The sequence below is a fragment of the Amblyraja radiata genome, chromosome 11, assembly GCF_010909765.2.
Source record: "Amblyraja radiata isolate CabotCenter1 chromosome 11, sAmbRad1.1.pri, whole genome shotgun sequence".
NCBI lineage: Eukaryota > Metazoa > Chordata > Chondrichthyes > Rajiformes > Rajidae > Amblyraja > Amblyraja radiata.
This window is the reverse complement of record NC_045966.1, coordinates 21,316,397-21,341,644: the sequence shown is the minus strand read 5'-3', so window position 1 is coordinate 21,341,644 and position 25,248 is coordinate 21,316,397. Positions and strand designations below refer to the sequence as shown.

The following is a 25,248-nucleotide window of genomic DNA, read 5'->3' as shown; positions in this document are numbered from 1 at the left end:
ATGTAAAAATTTCACCATTAGCGCGTCGGGTTTTCGAGGAAATGTGAATCACAGTAAAAGACACAATCAAACACACAAGCAAACAAATAAATACGTAAACATCCAAGATCTGAGTTTTATAATCATATAGATAGATAGTGAGCAAAATGCCCCCAGATTGATAGACATACTGAACACGTGTCACTTAATTTCTTTATCTGCAGGTCATGGTCATTGGTCCTGGATTCAATATCCCTATATATTTTTAATGTTAGATCTCTGGAAATGTAATGTTCCCTATTAAGAGCCAAATAAGTTCTCCAATCTTTTTGAAACCTTCTCCCTTCCCACTTCCACATTTTTCCTTATAATCATGCCTAATGCAAACAAAAAGCAGAAATTGCTTCTGCTTCAGTAAGCCTGTGGAAAATTAATTCATGACATTTTCCAAAGTGGGGCACTGAATAGGGACATCAGCCATTATTATTATTATTATATTCAATTAAATTACCGGCATGGGCAGCATGATATCCCCTAAGCTTTCTGTCATCTGTTTGTCTTTGGCCCACTTTATTAGTTGCATGCACCCAATGGAGTATATGACGGGATACAAATGATGCTTGTATTAGCTTTAACTTTGGCTGAATAATATCAGGAATTAGTAAAAGGGACAACTTTGTATGCAAGGGTATAACTGCAGAAATATTTTTGCCTTCAATAGAAATGGAAAGGGAGACATTTTTCAATTCCATGATCAGACCAAATTATAAAAGAGTATGGCCCAAGATTAGATTTGTATTTAATACAATTTTTAACACAATTGTGCAAAAATCTACATGATACAAATTAATTTTTCAAACTTATTATGATTCAAAGATGTCTCATGAACAGTAAAATAGAGAAACTAATTTGAAATTAAGATTGATTCTACTTTTTAATCAGAATGTAATGTTTTGCCAAAAAATATTTTCTTGCAAACTTTGTACATCCTCTGTCTCACATTATCTTTAGACAAGTCTGCATTTTGTGTCATTTTCATGTCTTCAATTTGTAGGACTTCAAATATATAGTCAGTTCTGCTTTTTTCAAGTAATTATTGAAATCTAAAATTAGTGTTTCTCTCAATCACTACTGCTCAAATGATAAAGTAGAAAAGGTTTCAAACTCCAAAGTACACTCTCCAATTCATTGACATTGCAGTGAATTAAAAAAAAAAATCAAATGCCTCACTCTGAACTTGCAATGTCATATCTGAGCTATTGCTAACTTTTTGTTGGTCGTCCCCCTGAATCATCTCAAGTATGGCTCAGCTGGTTTAACAGTGTACCCTTCGCCCCCTCATCTGCCAAGTGCTTGCAATTAATCTTTGGAAGCAGAACTCTGGCCTCAGGTTTTTAAATTGGATGACCTTCTCCTAATCATAAATACTTTAATCAAGCATCTTTGTGTTTGCTGTACTAATCTGTCAGTTCATTTCTTGCCTATCCAGTATTCTCACCACTCCAATGGATGACAATGCTGCGCCGTACACCACACTTGGGAAAAAAATTATCTGAGCTATCTTTTTACAAATTTCTCATTATATCTAGGAAATTTAATATAACCAAGCTTTGGTATAATCTCAGAACTTCTGAAATCTCTCTCAAAAACACATATACTTGAATGGAAAGCATTTGATAGTTACCTACAAAGAACATCTTAATCTGAGAATGCTCTAAATTGTTTTATAGTTGTGATGAGACAATCTGAAATGAGCAAAATAATACAATTATTTGCTCACAGGCTCTACATTCAAATTCATTGTACACTAATCTTTTGTTAAAGGAAACCTCAAGCACAGAAATGTTCATTTGTGCATAAACAAAAAACACTGGTATCTTCGTTGCAGAAAAGGATACAAATTGATGGAGTAACACAGCAGGTCAGGCAGCATCTCTAGAGAACACGGATAGGTGATGTTTTGGATCGAGACCCTTCTTCAGAATGAAGCATCAGACCTTTTGTGTAAACCAGCATCTGCTATTCTTTGTTTTTATGTCTCTTCCTTGCACTTGTCATAACCTTCAGTGAAGGTAATGGTTGTAAACAAATGCTATATAAAGAACTCAGCAGTCCATAGTGCTAATACAGATGCTGGTTTATACCTAAGATAGACAAAGTGTTGGAGTAACTCAGCAGATCAGGCAGCATCTCTGGCGAAAAAGGATAGGTGACGTTTCGGGTTGGGACTGAAGACCGTCTAATAAAGGGTCATGACCCGAAACGTCACCCATCTTTTTTCTCCAGAGACACTGCCTGACCTGCTGAGTTATTCCAGCATGTTGTGTCTATCTTCATGCTAGAACTTGCCTTTTCTGAGGGAAGAGAGCTAAATATGGTCACCTTCAGCACCCACAAGGAAAGTAGTATGAGACACCGGCATGGGAATGCCTTTAACAAAGGCTTTTGAACAATTTGTATATGTTATCATTAGAGCCATTTAAGACCTACATGTTAATCACATTAAAAAAATTACTCCAACACTTAGCTGCAACATATTTCCCAAAGATTAAGAAAGGAAATTGTAAAAGATGAAGGAAAACAAAAAGACAGAACACAATTTCACAAGATCTCTATTGTTTTAATTTTAAGCAAATGTCAGAGAAACAGGTATACAATTTCAAAACAGAAAACAATGGTAGCTTGCTTTAAGTTCAAATGATACTGCTCCTTTCCTGGCAATGTACAAAAAAAAATGAAATATGATGTAATATGTAAATTAGTTTATACCTGTCAGTTAAAAGGATAACCAAGTAATGAAACTTAAAGATAATAAAGCAAGCACTTTACACCAACACCTTGTAAATACAGGAACCATACTTGTGGCAAATACAATAAATAAATTCTAAGCTTGAAATTAACTTACAAAAACAAAGCATTATTTGTGGCCACATGGTTCGTTATCACAGCACTTTGCACTTGGGTCCAATTTTAATGCTAAAAGCAATTGTATAATACCATCAGATATCAAGAAGTTTGTCAAATCAATGCTGGCAGCTTTGTTTAATTTTGCTCTAATTTGTTCCAAGACAAGACACTAATATTAACTAGTCTTTGGCAAACAGTTCCCTGCACATAATTAGTTGCAAGTCCCAATGGCAATATGACACTTATAAGTCTACCACTGCCTTTGTACAAAGTTCCGTAAACTTGCTACTTAAACATTACTTTTTAATTTAATCTTTTGAACTTTGCCACCGATACTCAATGTAAGAGAAAGCCTATATAATGAAACAGGAACTTTTTAATTAAATCCAGATAACAAGTAATTGTTTCCAAGTAGGTACAAACACATTTGGCTACTCAATAACATCCCAGCCAAATGGGAATAAAAGAAATGCAGTTAAACACCGGAAACGTGCCGACACAACCCGTCCCCATTTGTCAACAGTCCATTTACATCATTTTAGCTCTTTATGTATGTATACAGCTTTAAATGGCAGTGAACTGCTAATCAATCTAATTAACTTGATAAAGTACAGTTGCACTAAAAGCAACACCTAATAGCATGAATGGATTGCAAATCTAAAGTCCATTCAACTGAAATCAATCAAATGAATTTCCAAAGCCGAAAACAACATGTTTCCACTAGATGGAGAGTCTAGGACCAGAGGTCATAGCCTCAGAATTAACGGATGTTCCTTTCAATAGGAAATGAGGAGGAATTTATTTTAGTCAGAGGGTGGTGAATCTGAGGAACTCATTGCCACCAAAGGCTGTGGAGGTCGGCAATGGATATTTTTAAGGCAGAGATAGATAGATTCTTGATTAGTGCAGGTGTCGGGAGTTATGAGAGAGGCAAGAAAATGGGGTTAAGAGGGAAAGATAGATCAGCCATGATTGAATGGCGGAGTAGCTTTGATGGACCGAATGACCTACAGTAATTCTGCTCCTATCACTTCTGAACATACAATCAATATCACATTGAAACATTATCCAGGAAGAAAACAAGCAGTAAAGGTGCTGATCACAGAAACCCATGTGGAAGTTACTCAGTAATAATGTCACTGCACTCAACAGGTGCTAGACCACTTGGGAGAAATGGAAGCTAAACAATGTGTACAAAACATACCATTTACTCCTACAGTGACTAATCCAATAGAATGGTGAAAAGAAACATAACATACTAATAAATGTAAATAATGGAGAGATGCTACAGGAATTCAAACAATACACTTCCATTTCAAACGTAGTTTCAGTGAATCTAAGCTTTTTTTTCTGGAATCCCCATTTCCTGCAGGGCACAGGATATTGAAAGTGCAATTACTGCACATACATAAGGAGTGAGTGTAAATTAGTATCTTATAAGCTATTTGGGTTACTCCTTATTAAGGACACTTTAAATAGGTTTTTTTAAATCCTAAATACTAGCTATAGCACACAACCAAACTAATTTGCAACAATCAAAGTTCTAAAGTATGTGGGTAAATACTGACATTGATTTTGTTTTACAAGTAGCAATATAATCCATATAAAAAGTGATACTGCATGGTTAGAACATTCTCAAAGAACAGGTAATAAACAATATACATTGTGTGCAAAAGAGTGATAAAGATGGAATGCCTGGAGAGTTCCTTTTGCTGAATGGATTCCAAGCGAGCTACCATTAAGCTTGTTTCCCTTTGGAACAAAAAGGCAAATTAAAATTTATAGGAGATTACATGCCCAGCAAAAAGAGAAGCAAGATAATTGGCCCTTTGAGAAACAGTTGTGTAACAGTTTGCGTGTTGATTAATTGCCTCTCTGAAGTGTTGCATATATTTTTATTGTACCAGAAAGCCAAAATTCCTTTGCGACTTCAGTTCGTTGCGACTTCATCCAAGCTCCCTAATGAGGATTCTGCTTGTCTGAGCCAGGTTTCTATCGTGCTCTCTGGTGACCATCATCAGCGTAGAATTAGACAGCTGAAAAAGCATGACTCTTGCATAAAGGCTTCTCTTTCTTGGAATAAAATGTCTTGCCTTCCAAGTTTATGTGGCATACCTTGAAGGTTAAAAAAAAAATCAGTCAAATTGGTATCAGATCCTGTTTGAATTTATTGGATACAATGGTTTGTCTTTCTGAAAGCTGCCCAGAATTTTATTTTATACTTGTCTTAGAACATTACATATTGATAAAATAAGAATTTAATAGATTTTCCAACTGGATCAATATCAATATTATGCATTTGCTGCTTCCAAGATGGCGCCCGACCCAGGCGACTATTTGCGTGCTAGCCACAGAAGCAGATCTACAAACTCATATTACAATCACACCACACTCTTAAATTACTATTCCTACAGCAACATTTCTTACTTTAACTATGATATCGTTGATCGGACTTTGTTGGCTTTACCTGGCACTAAATACTATTCCCTTATCATGTATCTATACACTGTAAGAGGCTCGATTTTAATTATGTATTGTCTTTCTGTTGACTGCATAACACGCAACAGAAGCTTTTCACTGTACCTTGATACACATGACAATAAACTAAACGGAACATTTGGAACTATACTACAATTTGGCTGGAATACACATATTGGGTTATTAAATTATTGAACTTCTTATGTTTTCTGATCGTGAAAAGGAGCAGTGCCCAAACTAAAATTCTTTATCATTTTATTCACAATGCATTACGAATATTCATTACCATTTTTCATTTCTAATTCAGGGATGTGCTGGCCATTTTCAAAACCAATTATAGTCTTGTCATAAATAAAACAAACAGGTTTATACTTATTTGGCAACTGCACCAGTAGGGCGAATGAAGGAGGTTGCTTGAAAGCCTTCCAAGATGGCTTTTGGGGGGGAAAAAAGCCTTTTAAAGAAATAAAGTCAATAATATATTACATTAATATTGAAAGAAGGTAGACAAAACATGCTGGAGAAACTCAGCAGGTGAGGCAGCATCTATGGAGAGAAGGAATAGGTGACATTTCGGGAAGAGACCCTTCTTCAGACTGAACTTTAATATTGAAAGAGGTCACTAGATAGAGAATAGAACGAGGAACATACTCACCGCACATACGAAACAGGTGTCATGCCAGCTGTACCCTAGAGCTTCAAGAAACCTGTCACCAGCATCAATCTTGAAGTCACAACCATGGCATTTGGTACCAAACATTTTCTCATAATCTATTAAAAGTGCATAAATATATAGAAGTGCATGTATAGTATATTTATGGTTAAATACTACAGTTGCTTCTGATTTAGACATATAATTATAAATTTTAATTCATTGCAGATAGTCTTTCAGATGGATTATGGTGCTCAATCTGGCAAGGGTTTGGAGAAGATGTTTCACAATTGGGAATGATGCCAGAGCCTTTAAGAAGAATCAATAGAAAAAGCAAAAGTGAATGAAAATTGGGTCATATAGCCATGTTTATAATGAATGCATAGAAGAACCATGATATCCGTAGTTAATGACAGTATGTGACTGGACTGGACTTGCACAGATTCACTTGACATGTGCATACCCCACACGAAGCATCAATGATGGAGAAATGTCAGTGTTATGAAAGGGGTCTGATGGTCCCTATTACATGGCTCCTGTGGGCAGTTTACTTGTCTGGTTCTCTCTTATGCTCCCATCTGTTAGGAACACATGCACTCTTCCATTAGCTTGTGGCACTCACACAACATCAACATCACAATTTAGAGATTAGTCAGCTTGTCTCAATCTCCCTGGCTATCACCTTCCATTCCTACTAAGTCATCTCCAGTACATCATCCCATCAATTTATGCTCCAACAAACATGATCCTTGCCTGCTGAGTTTTATCCCAACTCTGCCTCTCACTATCTTGCCAATTCCCAACCCTTTCCACAAGCCCTCGGACTTGCTTACTCAATCTCAACAAGGAGTGATTTCTTGGTGCAAGGTAGGCTTGGGCAGTACTGAGGTTCCCACTGATGGATCCATGGACAAAATGCTGACCACATTCAAGACAGAGGTGTTTTAATAAAATAAAATATTGCATAAAACAACTGGAAGTTAGATTTATAGTAATTGGCATAATATTTTTCCTTCTTCCCCAACCCAGTAGATTAATATGATAATCCTATTAAAGATGGCAAAAGTAGATTTAACAGTGTGTCACCAACTTCATCTTGCATTTCTCATCAGAACCCTGGTTAATCTTCACCCTCACAGTTCTTCTAATAGAAACATAGAAAATAGGTGCAGGAGTAGGCCATTTGGCCCTTCAAGCCAGCACCCCCCATTCAATATGACCATGGCTGATCATCCAAAATCAGTACCCCATTCCTGTTTTTTCCCCATATCCATTGATTCCGTTAGTAATCGGCTCACCTACTTGAATGTTATGTCTTGTACGCTTTCTAGATGATGAAATTTACAAGAAGATACTACAAGCATGAGGGTTCTGCTCTAGAGACCCACCATTAGCCTGATTTCTCTCCGTTAGAAACACCCACTTCCTATGGTAACCCACATCATATCATTCTACATACACTCTCTATACTTCTTACATTCCACTGAATAAACTCCTTAACACTGCCAAGAATTAAACTAATATAATATACACTCCCGTCCAGTCATCAATGAAGCTCTTATTGCCAGCTGAAAAATATCTTAAAAAATATATGAGAACATTTGTGCAAAGTCAGATTTCTGTAAGCCAGGATGTTTGCCACCTGTACACTTGGTTAGGAGGAACAAGAAAAGGCAATATACCATAAAGGTTACAGTTCGATAATGCAGAAACAGAAACCTGTGCATATCTTTGACAATTAGAAGACACAGATTTAATACAACCAAAAATAAGTAACTTTCAAAAAATATGTTTTACTTAAAGCAAGTGTAAATGGAGTCATGCCTTTCAATAGGGAACAGAATGAATATGAAAATCAAACATAATTGCAGGGTCACAGTGAAAGGAAAGGGGATTGCTTGTATTGATACTGATCATTTTCAAAATACTTTCTAATGTTCTCACTATTAAAAATTCACAGCCTGTTTAGCATTTAATGTTGACTTTTATGTATCTTTTTGCAAACATTTTATAAATGTTTAATTCAAGTCAAAGCTGTCATTTGATGAGTGTCAGAATGCCAATATTTAGAAAGTAAATGTGACAATCAAACACTGTTAATGAATGAGAAACATGGATATTGTAAAAATCTGAAATTTAAAAAAAATGGGATGTATAGTCAACGGACCAGGTAGCATCCACAGAGGGAGTGTTTCAGGTCACACCGATACTGCCTGACCTGCAGAATATTTCCTGCAGATTTTTGAAAGAAGGTCTCAGATACATAAACTCCCTTGTATTATGAAATCCTGTCATTTGCACTAATATTAAAGATACATTAATAATCTTCTAACCCAAATTATTGCATTAGGTAATATTAATATTATGAACTCCTCGTTAAAGATGTTTTGTTATTTACACAATTATTATTTTACACCTCATTCCAGTTGTGTTCGGACCAGGTAGACATGCTGCTATTATTTAGGTGAGAGTACTGTTGCAGCTACTGTCTAATGAAAGTGTTCTTCATATTTACAAAACAGATAACATTTCCCATTTTCAGATTCCATGTCCAAAAGGTAGCTGAATATATTAGATTCATTACACATACAGTGCATTCAGAAAGTATTCAGACCCTTTCACTTTTTCCAGACTCGATCCTGACTAGTCTCCCAGTTCCTACTGCTGAAAAACATCCCCACAGCATGATGTTGCCACCACCGTAAGTATGGTATTGGCCAGGTGATGAGCAGTGCCTGGTTTCCTCCAGACGTGTTGTTCGGCATTCAGGCCAAAGAGTTCAATCTTGGTTTCATCAGACAGAATATTATTTTTCATGGTCTGAGAGTCCTTTAGATGCCTTTTGGCAAAAGCGGGCTGTTATCTGCCTTTTACTGAGGAGTGGCTTGTGTCTGGCCACTACTATAAATGCATGATTGGTGGAGAGCTGCAGATATAGTTGTCCTTCTGGAAGTTTCTCCCATCTCCACAGAGAAACTCTGGAGCTCTGTCAGCGTAACCATCGGGTTCTTGGTCACCTTCCTGACCAAGGCCCTCCTCCCCCGATTGCTCAGTTTGGCCGAGCGGCCAGCTCTATGAAGCGTCCTGGTGGTTCCAAAGATCTTCCATTGAAGAATGACGAATGCCACTGTGCTTTTTGGGACCTGCAATGCTGCAGAAATTGTTTTATACCCTTCCCCAGATCTGTGTCTCGACACAATCCTGTCTCGGAGGTCTACGGACAATTCCTTCATGTTCATGGCTTGTTTTTTGCTCTGACATGCACTGTCAACTGTGGGACCTTATATAGACACGCGTGTGCCTTTCCAAACCATGTCCAATCAATTTAATTTACCACTGGTGGACTCCACTCAAGTTGTAGAAACATCTCAAGGATAATCAATGGAAACAGGATGAACCTCAGCTTAATTTTGAGAGTGATAAGAAAGGGTCTGAATACATATGTAAATGTGATATTTCAGTTATTTATTTTTAATTACTTTGCAAACATTTCTAAACACCTCTTTTCACTTCTTCATTCTGGGGCATTGCGTGTAGATTGATGATAAAAAAAAAAAGAATTTAATCCATTTTAAAATAAGGCTGTAATGTAACAAAATGTGGAAAAAGTGAAGGGGTCTGAATATTTTCTGAAGGCACTGCGGAAATAATGAAAATTATTGATGCTATATTGGTGCAATGGCAAATTTCCAACCCTTCCAGTGTCCTCCTTTCTATTACCATTAATACACCGGTAAGTAGGAGTGATCTTATACAGACCAAATATACCAGATCTTCCATTTGTTATTTACAGTTTAATTGGTTGTTTATTGAAGTAGTTGTACAAACAAAGAGATGAATGTACCAGGTTTACCTTATTCTGCATGCAAGTTGTAGTTGGCTGTTCTCCCCGGTCTGTTGAGAACTGTATGCTCCCCCTGCCTGTGCCTGGTCTACCACTCCCTGTCCTCTGTGCCCACATATTTATGAAACTATGTGCATCTAATGACCGCCCCCAAGTGTCCAAAATAATACTGCAAGATATATCTAGACAAAATAATATAATATGCCAACAGCAGCTAGCCTAAACATAAATGGCTCCTCAATTGGCTTAATGTTTTGTTCCAGCGTACTATTTAAATAATGGTAATATTGCATTAATTAAAAGGCATTTGGATCAATAACATGTTCATTTGAAACCTGGAATACATGTTTTAAAATTCATATATGCATTTGATATTTTATTAAAAAAATTATCTGGTTGGAATAACAGCAAAAATAACTATTCACACATGGTTACTTCAAAATGTTCAAAAATCAGTTTACCCTTCTCACAGTAGGGTTGACCTTCCTCCATGTAAAATGCTTTATTGCGGATTGGGGTTTTACATGCAGCACAGGTGAAGCACTTAATATGCCATGTTTCCTTCAAGGCATGCATAATTTCCTAGAAACGGGAAGTAAAGGTTAATTTTGCAAAGAAGGGAAAACAAAACTGACATCTGAACATTTTATTCTCTTTGGTTAATCACCTGTGCTGATATCAAATGCTTCCCCAAATAGGTTTATTTAGACATGACTGGGTTAAATAACATAGACCTACAACATGAAGTTCTATTTGGAATGTACCTTGAACTGTATCTAGGAGTTGCATCTGCATTTAACTGCATCTGCAATGAATTAAGTTATTGTGCTATCACTTTTGTCAATTAAGCTGAAATATGCTATGCTATACCATTATTACATTTCCACTGCATGTTTTATTTATGTTGAAAGCATGAAGCACATTGATATATGTGCCTAACTATTTGCTCATTTTTACCATTTCCATTTCATATAATATTACCCAGGTACAAAGTAAATCTCCTTTTACATTTCCCCCAACAACATCGGTGTGGCATTTCACCAGTCGGTTCCTAATGGTTGCGATTCCACTAAAACGTTGCCATATCTAACTCTGATAGTAATTTAAAAAGCAGACTAATCAATAAAGGGCAGATGACTCGGCTGCAAAATAAGGGGAACATATTTAATTGTATAAACTATCTTCCTCTAGAATATTTACAATCTAGGTTCATTGAAATTCTATTTGATTACTTCATTTTATGAATTGGAGTTTCAAATGTATGCATTAAAGGGACGCTTCTGTACACATTTGGCCCTCTAAGATTAAATCTGTCAATGAACTATGATCCACGGATAATCAACCAGGTCTATGAATTATCAAATACTATATACATAGTACTTAGTTGAATATTTTAAGATTATGCATAAATGTTTTGATTAATGCATCAATTTACATCATACAAATATGAGACCATATAAAACAACAATTAGATAATATTACTCACGCCTATGATCTTCTGTTTACATTTGGCACAATTGGGAGCGTGCATATTTTCGTAGCATTTTCCACAAAACACGGAGCCTTTCTCCTCAAAGAATCCTCCCTCAGTCAAGGTCATATTACACTGATTGCAAGTAAACTCTTCAGGATGCCAAGAGCGGCCCAAAGCTACAAGATAGCGACCTCTGAACAAAAGGAACAAACACCAGGCAGTGTGAATCTTTATTTTTTGACCATGTATTTGATGAAAAATAGCTCTCATTGTTTACATAAGAGTTCATGTTTATAAAACCTTTTTCTTCTGCAGACTATTGGGTGGCATATTTTCAGTATCAATAGATGAGCTGAACACATTTACGAAGCAGTAAAACCAAAATAGTTAGGCAAGTACATTTCAGTGCCACAGATTTATTTATCTTCTTTACAGTCTTTACAGAAGTTAATCCTTGGGCGGAATTAACTTTTCAACTTTACTTTAGAGATACAGTGCATCTGTAGTGCTACAATGCTTTGGCCCACTGAATCTATGCTGACTAAAATGCACTAACACTATCCTACACACTAGGGACAATTTGCAATTTTACTGAAGCCAATTAACCTACCAACCTGAACATATTTGGAGTGTGGGAGGAAGCCGGAACACCCAGAGAAAACTCATGTGGACGTAGGGAAAAGTACAAACTCCATACAGACGGCACCCTTAGCTTGGATCAGATTCAGGTCTCCGGCCACTGTACCACTGCGCTGCTGTATCCATTGCTTACAATAAATCGCAAGATGTCAGTGTTGAAGTAAATTTCAAAAAACAAAACGATAAACATTGGAAGATCATGTCATCATCCACCACTTTTCGCCCCTTCAAATGGTGATCTACAAATACCCCACCCACATCAAACATTACTAAAACCAATCCTTTATTTCACATGTGGTAAGGTTTGCAAGAACAGCCGAGGCCTGAAGATTCACCAGACCCGGATGAAGTGTTTGGAGGGACAGGGAGTGTCACATCGCACAGGTATTTTACTTGGTGAGACGCAGGAGGAGCCGGGCCCGGAATCACCCCATAGAGCCCGAAGCCTCCAAGTGGCGCAACTAGTCCCTCAGAACAGTTCTCCGGAGAAGGTTCGAGTTAAATGGCCTTTGGCCTGCAAGACGGCAGTCTGGCATCAGTTCGACGAGGACGTCGACAAAGTGCTAGAGGAGGCCCACGAGAGGAAGATGACGAAGTATGAAGAGCTGGTCATAGACTGCCATAAGCAGGGCTGGAAGGCAAGGTGTATGCCCATCGAGGTTGGCTGCAGAGGTTTTGCAGGGCAATCGCTCTACAAAGCCTTGAGTGCACTGGGCACCAACGTAGTGGCGGGATAAGAGCCATTAAGAACACCACAGTGGCAGCGGAGAAGGCCTCGAGATGGCTCTGGATCAGGAGAGAAGGTACATGGGAAGGAGCCTGAACACAAGTCATGGTCTGATCAACCACGGCTGGGTCACCTGGGCGAGGGTGTCTGATGTTGAAAGACCCGAAACACCCAACAACCCCAGGTTACATCACTGATGATGTGATCAGGAGCATCAATAGATGTTTTTTTTAAATCAAATGGCTGCCTACAAGATAACCTAATTCAGTTGCAACCAGCAAAAGTATAATATGTGAACAATTAAACATGTTCCTATGGTTAAAATTATACAAAGACTTGGGACATAAAGAGGTTCAGAATTATAAAATCATTATAAAAGAATTATAAAAGCTAAAATAAGGCAGGAATGTTTAAAGCACCAGTTTGAAGGAAGGTGAGATAAGGAGATGATATAGGGAGATAAGGGATCAGAACTTGATTGCCTTAAAGTCAATGAATCACAGCAGCAACCTGCAAATCATATTTTGTTCCACAGAACTGAAAACTCTACAAAATGCATATTACCACCAATGAAAATTTAAAAAAAAATGAATGGAAATGTAAAGAAACAGGAAAAAAGTAAATAGTCCTTCATAAACTTGCATAAACTTGTGATATAGATTTAAACACTGAATGCAATCTGTGTTTGTGTAACTAAAGCTACTTTAATTTAAATCTGCATTTTTGTCTGCAACCTAGCTACTGCTCAATACGAGTTGCTCACTGAGGTAGCACTTTATCAGTTCACAAATTACAATTTAAAAGAATCCATGCAGAAATAATACAGATTATTGACTGAATTTCTGTGTTTTAACGATCCTACTCAGTCATTCTGGTGTGGCTATTTTCTCTCCTCCACGGGAATGTGTACTCATGCTGACAATAGGTTTCACAGGCTGTCAAATTCCCCAATGGTATTTAGAGCTGGAACTGGAACTGGAACATGTTTCCATCCAATTCAAACCTGTCTTTCCTATTACACATTCCAAGTGACACCAATACACTTTGTAGAATGTGATGACCCAGGCTCGAGAGCATCACCCCTGCTACTTTGTCACATTCAGTGAGTTAGAGTTAATATAGAATTTTAATCATCCATTTTTAATCTCGCAGTTGTATATTTTCACACTGGGACATTCTTGAAGTTGCACATTTACGTTAGGACTTTTAAAATTAACCTCAACCTCTAAAATAAATTCAGAAATTAGATGTACATACCATTAATTCAAACCTGTATTGATACTACTAAAGAAAATAAACAAATTAGTTTTTGGAGATTAGGAATACGCTGTACACTGTTGACGGCTAGATTATAATCATGTATTGTCTTTTCGCTGACAGGTTAGCATGTAACAAAACCTTTTCACTGTACCTCAGTACCAGTGACAATAAACAAAACTAATACAGTTGTCTAGTGGCTGTAAAATACTTTGTCACACTGCTAGTTGCCTTATAATTGGTATTAAAGGTTTTAATATATTTTTGTATTGCAGTTTCATAAGTGATCACAAATCAAATCTGCTTATGATATTGGCGCATTTTATTTTCTCCATAAAATAGATGTTTGTTTATTTAAAACAAACATTGTATGTTTGTAACATTGTCTGCAATCCATGCCACAACATTAAAAGTGCAGAAAGCAAAGTTGTGTTCTATTAAATTACTAGACTAAGTGGGACCCGTTGGGTCCCCCGACACAATATTCCACCTCTCCACCAATTCCAATACTGGTGGCCAGTGGGGGGGGGGGGGGGGTTTCTGGAGCGCTGGTATGGGTGTTGTTGGCTGCAGGGACTTCTAGTCTCCAGAGGGCTAGTATGGACATTGTGGGCCAAATGGATTCTTGGGGTGGCAGCTCAGTCCCTCAAGCCTGATGTGCTGGCATCTCTCTCATGGCTGGTGGGCTGGCAGTTGACTCGCGACTATTCCTTGAAATTCCATTTCAAGCAGTGCAAGGCCACCAAATTCAAATCCATTTTCCTACCATTTCAAGCAGGGTGCAAGGCCACCAAATTCAAGTGCAGTTTCTTACCTCTTCGAGCAGGGTGCAAGGCCACAAAATTCAAGTGCAGTTTCATACCATTTCAAGGAGGGTGCAAGGCCACCAAATTCAAATGCTGTTTCATACCATTTCATGCAGGGTTCAACAACACCACATTCAAATGCAGTTTCGTACCATTTCATGCAGGGTGCAAGGCCACCACATTCAAATGCAGTTTCATACCATTTCAAGCAGGGTGAAACCACCATAAAACCACACAAAACACCACACAAAACACCACACTCATGGTTCAGTAGACATTCAGTGTGTTCAGTTGATGCACAGCTCAGACAGAATCGTGACCTCTCCCTCCCCCATCATGCAGAGACTAAGCCACACCCACACTTCCGGGTTTTTATAAACGCTCCCCCTCCCACCGGAAAAGGTGTGGCCTTCATGGCGTGATTGACAGGAGAGAGATTCTCAACATTTTTTAAACACTTATAACATTTTTATTTTTCATTGATGGGAAGAATCCTCTGCACCTGATGAGCGGAGGGGGCTGAGTAAGATGGCCAAAAAACACAGCCGTAAGTGGTAGCATATTATCTAAAATCAATATAGTGCAAACTGGAAGTTGTCAAGTTTAGACAAACAACCATATGCAGTGCCTTTTACTTCAACCCAAAACCCCCAAACAATCATTTGCAGTGCCTTTTTATTTCAAACTAACCATATTTTCATTTTCAAACCATATTAAGGGCACTCACAGTTGAGTAGACATGTGTTCAGTGTTATTCAGAGCTCAGAGAGATGTGACCCTCTCGCTTCCTCCATCTTGCAGAGACTGAGTGAGGTTTTTATAGTCCCTACCCCCTCCCACCAGCAGGGGCAGCAGAGAGAATGGTGATTAAAAAAACAAAACATTAATATCTCTCTGATTTTTAATTGATGGGAAAAATCCTCTGGTCCAGTCTGGCGGAGGGGGGCTCTGAGCGAGGTGGCCAAAAATGACGGCCGTAAGTGGCAGCATTCTCTCGGAAATCACATCGCAGTGAGTCAAAAGCGGTCAAGATCTTATTTTTAGTAATATAGAAGATTACTGTGTGTTTCCAAAAGATTATTTAAGGAATCATCTTAAAAGTCTAATTGGCATTATTATTTCTTTGCTTCACTTACTACAAGTTATATCAAAAGAGAAAATTCTGTAATCGCTAATCGTGTGCTCGGCTTTAAAAAATCCAATTAAAAATTAACATTAAATCATAAAAAGTTCAATTAAATTTGAAATATCCTAATACTTTTTCAAAAAACCATCCTGTTCTACTTAACAGTGGAACTCTATGACTACAAATGTGGCACCAGGCAGATGTACACATTTTTAAAGATCAATTTGATTTCTAATAATTGCTTCTAATCTCATTGCATCAGTGGTTTGAGGGGTTGGTACGTACAATTATCATTGATGGTAAATATTCTAAAGCCAACTTGAAATTTAGGGGAGTGGGATGTTAGGGGGGGAAATCAAGAACCTGATTTTTTTTTTAAGTGAAAGTGTTGCCATACAACTGGTATTGTCAATGAATATGCCCAAGAGACTAAGCCATCCAGTATTAATACAGAACAGGTAATTTTTTTGATTCAAACATTCAGTTGCTGTAGGGTCTGAGATTATATTTCACTTCATTTATGGCAATATGTGTGTATATGTTTTTTTTTAATCTTTTTTAAATCTTTGAATATTCCTCATTGGGACCTGCTTTCTATTTTCAACAACTGATTTTGTTTTTGTATGCACATGGCGTTACAAATTATAAAGAGAAAAGGTTCCACCGCTGTATTTTATTACAGGGCTAAATTTCCACTTTCAACATAATGAGTGCATAATACTCTCGAACCGTAGTAGGATAAATAATTTTGATTTTGTTCTGAATGCCATTTCCATAATCAACAATGTAATTTTTTTCATGAACTAGCATATTCAAGGGACATTTTAAAAGATATTATTTCATTCATTCAAAATATTCCTCAGTTGCCAGTCACATGGTAGTTTTAAAAATACAACTGAAATACAATGCTCACTGCTCATTCACCATGTGAGAATAACCCAAGTTTCAGAGTTAAAAATGATTAATGTTTAACTGAGCAATTTAATAAATTTCCTTGGCATGCAGTAACCTGCTTCTTAGTAACTATTTTAAGCACTCAATAGCTATAAAATGGCTGCATGGCACATGTTGCCACAACCTGATACCAATGACGTTTTTACCCCTACCCCCACTCAAGATAGTAAGAAGGTGCCAATTATAGTGGGGATTGTAATATCAAGTCCTATAAGCTCAACTTTCTGCGATCACAGCCTGCTCTCTAAGCCAGTGTAAAATATCATGGTAACTTTTTCTGCTGGTTGCACTTAAAGTTCCTTCACTGTTATTTCCAATGTGGTCAATTTTGTGTGCATTGTGCTGAAAAAAAAGTAATGGAATTTCCAAGCAATACATTAATGGTTGATGGAAATTATATTTGACATTTTAAAGGACACAAATGCTTGCTTCTTCCTCAAATCAAGATTGGTTATATTGATTTTCACTATTACGGAGACCCTTGTGACTTTTTGGCATAAAATGTATGCCGTTACTGTCAGGAAAATGCAAAAAATAACATCATATGCCTTACTGCAATCCTTAGCTTTTCAGTCGTTTTTTTTTAATCATTATCATTTTTTTTAGTAATTATACCTAGTTTGTTATAAAGCAACATCTGGCCACAGGAATAAAAAGATAAATTGAATGGTGTTCTGTAGAAACAGTTAAGATTTCCATACTTAGCTGCAAATTTTAGCAACGGTATTTTTGAAAAAGAGAATCATCTTGATACAGCAGTCATAGGTTTGACCTGCAATAGGACTTGGTTATTACAGCCACGGTTAATTTATAAATACATTTTGTAATTATTTTTAGTATATAAAACAGGTGCAAACTTGTAAACAAACATATACCCCAGAGAAAAGTAATTCCAGGGATTCCTTTTTAGTTTGAACTTTACTGGTATTAAAAGCAATGCAAGTTATCCTTAAGAAGCCATAATGTGACGTGTAAACACCTATTTCTACTTACACCACAACTTAATTCATAGTTTTTACCAGCAACCTCAACATTTTCTAGTCCCCATTAAGGGTGAAATAGGCCAAGATTCCTGGTCCGCTTTTGCAAAGCCTACGATCATTTTAAGTTTGGGAAAGATGAGGCAAACATGCGCTCTGCTCTCAATGAGAGTCTGTGCATTGGGCTGGTTCAACCCCATTTTTCTCCCCATCATCTTACATTTTTGGCAGCATAGCAGTGCAGCTGGTAGAGCTGCTGCTTCACAGTTTTGATCCCAACCTGTTTGCAGTTTCTCCCTTTGCCAAAAGGTTTCACAAATGTTCAATAACATTATAAGCTCCAACAATACTTAAGAGTACACGAAGAGTTAATCAAAATGCAAAAAAATAATGTTTTTTAAATCAGCAGGTGCAGGAAATTTGAACAAAAAATGGAAAATGCTTGAAATGCTCAGCAGATCAATTAGCATCTTTGGTGAGAGCAAAATGCTGATTTAGGGACTGCTTTGCACAACACTTCCATTAATTCGTTAACTCGAGCTTCCAGTTTACCATAATTTCAAATCATTATCCCATATCCAAATCGAATTATGTCTCTGGCTCCTTATACCATTGCAATGGAGACCAACATAAGATCGAGGTGCAGTACATCACATTCTAACTTGCCCTCTAGACTCAACAGTGAAATCAACACTTTCAGATCACAAGCTTTCCAGATTGTGTCAGTATTGGCCAGTTATCAATTTATGTTATTTCTGCTTTTCTCTCTCACTATGTCAGCGTGACCTGTTGGCCAGGCTGAGTGTTTTTAGTCAAGATGGTGGCCGATTTGTTTGATGCTTACTTCTCTGCATAGGAATCATCCACTGCCCAACGTTCTCTTTTAATGTAGATGTGCAGCACTTTCTTTTCCTCTCCTCACTCCTCCAGCTCCTAGTTCCCCTCAACTGGCTAGCGATCCCCACACATTAACACTATAACATACTAGGGACAAATCTTTCCAGCCAGCATAACCATCCCTCCTGCCATGCCAACATATAACACACAAACACAAACAGTAGGAGTAGGAACAGGCCACTTGGTCCATCAACCCTGCAGAACTAAGACCATAACAATCTGACTGCAATTTCAACTGTGCATTTCCACCCATCTCTGGTGATCTTTCATCCATTGTTACCCAAGGATACAATACAACAGCAATACAATATTACTTTATTAGCCAAGTATGTTTTGCAACATACGAGGGATTTAATTTGCCAAGTCAGGCATACAAATAAAAAGCAACAGAACACAAAATACATTTTAACATAAACATCCACCACAGTGACTCCTCCACATTCCTCACTGTGTTGGAAGGTGAAAAAAATTTAAATCTCTTCCCTTCTTTGACCTCCAGCAGTCAGGGGCCACAAGCCTCCCATTGACTGGACGATCTTACTCCCGTAGCAGGATAAATACTAATTCCTAATTTTCTTTCCAAATTCTGCATAATTACCCTTGTGGTAGATGGTTCTAAAGATGCACGTTTTTTTTAGTTTAGTTTAGAAACAGGTCTTTCAGCCCACCGAGTCCGCGCCAATCAGCGATCCCCGCACAATAACACTACAACATACTAGGGACAATTTACACTTATACCAAGTAAACAAACCCAAACTAATTAACCTACACATCTGGATGTCGTTGGAATGTGGGAGGAAACCGAAGATCTCGCAGAAAACTCACGCGATCACAGGGAGAACGTACAAACTGGACAGACAGCAACCGTAGTTGGGATCGAACCCACTTCTTTGGCATTGCAAGTGCTGTAAGGCAGTAACTGCAGCACCGTGCCAACCATCAGAACATCTGCTACATTTATCTTAAGTAGGTGGCCCCTTTTGTCAGTGAGTGATTTTTAGTTCTAGATTATCTCACACAAGGAAACATCCTCTCCACATCCACCCTGTCAGGACCAGTCAGGTCCTACATGTTTCAATCAATTCAGCTCCTACTCATCCAAACGACATGTGATACAGGCCTAGCCTGCCCAAACTGTACTCCTTAGACAATATCCTATTTCAATATCAATCTAGTAATCTTATCAAACTGCTTCCAATAACTTAACCTCTTGGTCTCCATCCTATTATAGATAGCCACTTTGTTCTCCCCACCCTTCGCACTTTAACCATAATTCCTTTCGAAGTTCCTCTAGATTTGATGAAATAAATTTACTTGGAATTTTAATTGTTCCTTTCTCTGTAGATGCTATCATCTATGTATTATCATCACTTCCTGCTTTAACTGATGAACAATTAAACTTATGTTCTTTACTCACTTGATGACCTTGTTGCAATGCGCACACACAGGAGTCCTATTGGTCCCATCAGGTGCCTGTTGAGCTGCCTGGACAATGGAGTTTCGGTTCTGTTGAGGGGTTGGCTGAGCAGGCTGAGTGTATTTGGTCAGGATAGTGGTGGTTTTGTTTGGTGCATACTTCTCAGCAAAGGAATCGTCCACCACCCAAGGCGGTCTGCAAGTCGGAGCAGACGGTACTGGAACAGCCCTTGGCTGACGGTACCCTGAAGAAAGCAAGAAAATAATGAGACATTTTTATAATTTATGCACCTTGTAACAGTAGGAGAAAGCCAGTCTGTACCAAGTTCATTAAGATCACCACGTAACTGATAGTAACTTTTTTAAATTTCAACTTGTCTTATGAGATTCTAATTTTACTGAAGTCCACTCCTACAATACTTTTCTTTTCAAATATGGAGTAAAAGACATCTGACAGGTACATTAATAGGAAAGGTTTAGAGGGATATGGGCTAAATGGAGACAGTGTAGATGGGGGTCGGTCAGCATGCGAAAGTTGGGCCGAACGGTCTGTTTCTGTGCTGTATGACTCTAAACGATGGATATCTAATCTGTACAACACTTCATACACTTATTCTCTTTGATATCTCAACCTCTAAAATAGTTAGTCACAATTTTCCTCAGATATTCAATAAAAGCAATGACTTGCCAGGCATACAAACAATGCTTAGTTATTTACAATTCTTTCAACTCAGAGCAACATGAATATCTCAGGTTCTAATGAATCCGGTCCTTTGAATGCATGAATCAAGCCCATACACCGTAAAAGACAATAAGACATAGGATCAGAATTAGGCTATTCAGCCCATTGAGTCTACTCTGCCATTCAATCATGGTTGATCTATGTTTCCCTCTTAACCCCATTCTCTTGCTTCTCCTCGTTACCTCTGTCACCCCTAGCAATCAATAATCTATCAATCTCTATTTTAAAATGCCCAATGACTTGGCCTCCGCAGCTCTCTGTGGCAATGCTTCACCACACTCTGGCTAAAGAAATTCCTCCTCATCTCCATTCTGGTCGGGTTGCTAAATGAAAAGTGATTTGGGAAGAATAGGAATTCATGGGTACTCAGGAAGAGTACACCTGCTTATCCTAATCATAGTTAATTAACTGTTAATTGTGTTACTGATTATAGATTATGTATTATAAAGTTTATTAAACACTTTATTATAAACTTTAACTAGCGGTTAGCAAAATACTAATTAGTTATTAGGTGTTAAATACTCTCTCCAGACCAATTGTCAGATTTCTCTCAGGTATTAGCGGGATGTTTGTAAACTCAAAACTAAATGAGTTGCTCCAATGAAATGAATATCTGTCATTTAAATAAATAAATAATCAGAAATAATTGTATTCGGGAAATGAAACTAAAGTTACCTAGCGGAACTTTTGTTCTGCAATATCTGCCAGAATTTGCCAACATAAATGCCAGGAACTTTAAGATATGGATTCATGATTTAAAAATCAATGATGAGCGCCACAGTCTCTCCACTGGTTTCCAGTTTGAGATTAAATTTAACTTATTTGCATCCAGTCATGAAACGCTTGGAAGAAGCTGAGCAAATTCTCACTGGAGAGGCCCGATGCTGACCATTTCAAAGCTACTTTAAAATGTTGGAGACAAAAGAGACTGCAGATGCTGGAATCTTAAGCATGGTAGCTGTGGGAGTTAGTGGGTTTGTAGTAGACGTCAGTCGATAGTCTGTCTCTTGCGATGGAAACGGGGAGATCGATAAAGGGGTGAGATTGTCATTGCATTAATGTCTGTCGCATTAATATTACTTGCGACCTATCAGCCGTGCGTAAATATAATACCAGTCTTTCTTATGCAGGCATGGTCTTCTGCATTTGATGAGCAGTTGCGTATGGACCTGAATATTGTTCCGCATGGATAGGAGAGGTTTTGATGGATATGGACCAAGGTGGAACTAGTGTAGCTGGGACATGTTGGCCGGTGTGGGCAAGTTGGGCCAAAGGGCCTGTTTCCACGCAGTAAGGCTCTGACTCAATGACACAAGGTGATGGTAACAGTCTTGTTTCCACACTGTATCACTCTATGACTATTACCGAATATGCACAGCAGACATAATGGAAGAAAAGATTTATTGGGATAAAATTTAATACATCATGATTAGGAACTCTGACCACATATGCTGCCTCAGTTGATTATTCTACTTTGAGAAGGAAAACATAGGCCCAAACACCTTTTCTAGACATAGATCTTTCTGGTTTAGTCTGTTGGAAGATGCCTCAAGCTCACTCATGGTATAAATTATTATTGCCGATGCTTATGGCTTAGCAAAGACAGTGATCAGGTACACATTCCCATGATGTTGCTTTAATAACCGTATCTATGGAAGGTCTTTGATGAAGTTGGTTGGGACTGTGGCTGGGATGATCGACTCTGACAACCACAAATGTCTTTGTTCCAGTTGTGGCTCCAACCACTGAAGTGTTTTCGATTATCAACACATCCGCGGAGAAGCTAATAAAGCCAACATTTGCATAACACCAAGAGGGTGTTTTAAAATGTCAGCAGCCTGGGGGAATCATTGAATTCAATTACAGCGATGGCTGAACCATTAAAAGGGAAATATTTTAATTAAGACTAATTTCCTTTCACAGGAGGTGTGAGCTCAGTGGTATTCTTGCACAATTCAAAAGGCCCAGTTGAAACTCGAGAACTGCCAAGGGCAATATGCTACTGTTCCAATCACATTCCAAACTATTGACTGGTGATTTACATCAGACTTGGATAAGGTTGCCTAGTGCAGAGTAGAAGAGTTTGTTATTATTGTTCAGCAACTGGGGAACTAAAAGTTATCGGGGGAATAATATATATTTTTTAATGTTATGCTTGTCAAGTATTACACTTTAAACATTAAGAAATGTCTCATTATTACAGTGTATTACTATTTGAAGATGTGCACATTTAGTTCTTCATAGACTAATAATATTAAGAAAAATAGTAACTGTTTAACTAATAGTTTAACTATAACAGATTAAAATCCCACCTATTATTTTAGGACAATGGTAATATAATGATAATATTGGTGCAATTTTAAACTCCTCTACACCAATGTTCTTTTTGATTTTTCCCCTTGCCTCACATCTTTAGTTGGGGGAACCATCCCTTTTGACATTTCATTTCTTCTCCGATAACAACTTTCATTTTTGATCTTTCTTTTCTTCTTTCTCTCCCCATCCCTGTACCCGTTTAAAACTTGATACGACTGGTCATCAGCAAATTGTCAATAGAATCTGAGTTGAAGTCACACCTCAAATTATTTAAACACATAATTTCACTTGATACTTCATTGCAGTACATCACAGTTGAAGGTACATATTGTAACTGACTTTTGAAGACAAGGTTTTATCTTCTTACTCAATGTCCGCGTCAATTTTTATCTATCAATTAGCATTTCCTTAAAAAATTAATTTAGCCTTTGTCACACTGCTATTCATGAGAGCTTACTGTTCGCATTTAGTTTGTTACAACAGAGACAGCGTTTCAAGAACTCTTGTGTGCAATTTTGGTTGCCCAGCTACAGTAAAAATATCATTAAGCTGGAAAGAGTTCAGAAAAGATTCAAACATAATATTAAGAAATATCAGCATGAGAACAACGTTTATTGTCGTTTCTGCAGTCATACAAACAAGAAAAAAACTAAGACACACAATTAACACAATTCACATAAACATCCATCACAGTGAATCAAAATATTGTCTCTCCCCTGTTCTCCATTCTTCTCCCAATGTTAAAGCCCCCGGCGGGCGATGGTAAGTCTCGCGGTCGCTTAAAGCCGCGCCGGGCGATGTAAGGCCCTGCTCCGGGTCGTTTTTAACCCCACGATTTGGGCAGGAGAAGTTGCCGTCGCGGGAGCTCCGAAAAGAGGTCTCCCACCAGGGACCTGCAAGCTCCCGATGTTACCGTCCACGGGCCTGCAGCCGGAGCCTCCGAAGCTCTGAAGTTGGGTCGCAGCCTCGCGCCACCACAGCCCTCCATGCTCCGAAGTCGGCCAGTTCCACAATGGTGAGTCTGCAGGCTCTGCGACTGGAGCCCCAAGTCGATTCCGGTTGGAGGCCGCTCCACGGTGCGAGGCCCCAACGACAACGGAGTCCCGACAGGGAAAGGTCGGGTCCCCGTACAGGAAAGAAAGTCCTACGTAAACTACCCAAGCAAAATATGAGGTGCTGCTCCTCCAATTTACCGTGGGCCTCACTCTGGCCATGGAGGAGGGCCAGGACAGAAAGGTCGGATTCGGAATGGGAGGGGGAGTTGAGTGTTATCTCACATTAATGTGAGATAGTTAATGTTAACTCACATTACTCCTCACTTTTTAATCTCTCAATTAGCATTTCTTAAAAGAAGAATTTAGTCTTTGTCACACTGCTATTCGGGAGAGCTCACTGTTCGCAATTAGTTCATTACAAAAGAGACAGTATTTCAAGAACTGTTGTGTGCAAATTTAGTTTTCCTGGGTACAGTAAGGGTGCAGAAAAGATTCACAAGGATGATAGACACAATAAACTGGTCAGACAGCATCGCTGGAGAAAAGGAATAGGCCAGGACCTTTTCCCAATAGCGTAGGCTATTGAGCGGTGACATAGAAGTATACAAGGTCATGAGGGGCATACGAAAGGTGGATGATCACAATTTTTTTCCTGAGCTTTGAGAATCTAAACCAAGAGTGCATAGATATAAGATGTGAGGGGGAAGTCTTAAAAGGGATCTGAAGGGCATCTTTTCCACACACACGGTGGGTGTCTGGAAGGAGCTGCCAGAGTGAGTTGTATAAATTTCAATGGATACAATTATAAAGTTTAAAAGATATTTTGACAGATACACGATAGAAAAGGTCTGGAGAGATATGGGCCAAATGCAGGAAAAAAAGGATTAGCTTTGATAGGCATGTTGATTGATGAGTTGGGCTGAAGAACCCATTTTGTGCTGTATAACCAACTGAGTCCAAGAATCTCATATTTGCTGTAAAGTATTGTGAGACTATACTGAAAAACATGTAATGGGTGATATACAAATTGAAATGACCATTAAAAATCTGCCTGGTACT

General features: G+C 38.2%; 1 protein-coding gene across 2 annotated transcripts in view; it reads right to left on the bottom strand.

The window, feature by feature from the left end:
• Positions 1-4,208: 4,208 nt before the first annotated feature.
• Positions 4,209-25,248, bottom strand: part of pdlim7 (PDZ and LIM domain 7) — a 128,171-nt gene continuing 107,131 nt past the window's right edge. For both annotated transcript variants that reach the window (XM_033029471.1, XM_033029470.1), the window contains exons 6-10: positions 20,138-20,381; positions 11,347-11,527; positions 10,322-10,442; positions 6,020-6,135; positions 4,209-5,001 (exon numbers count right to left, since the gene is read on the bottom strand). In XM_033029471.1, coding sequence (XP_032885362.1) covers positions 4,915-5,001; positions 6,020-6,135; positions 10,322-10,442; positions 11,347-11,527; positions 20,138-20,381 — 749 coding nt within the window. In that variant the 3' untranslated portion in view covers positions 4,209-4,914. The remainder of the gene's footprint in view (positions 5,002-6,019; positions 6,136-10,321; positions 10,443-11,346; positions 11,528-20,137; positions 20,382-25,248) is intronic.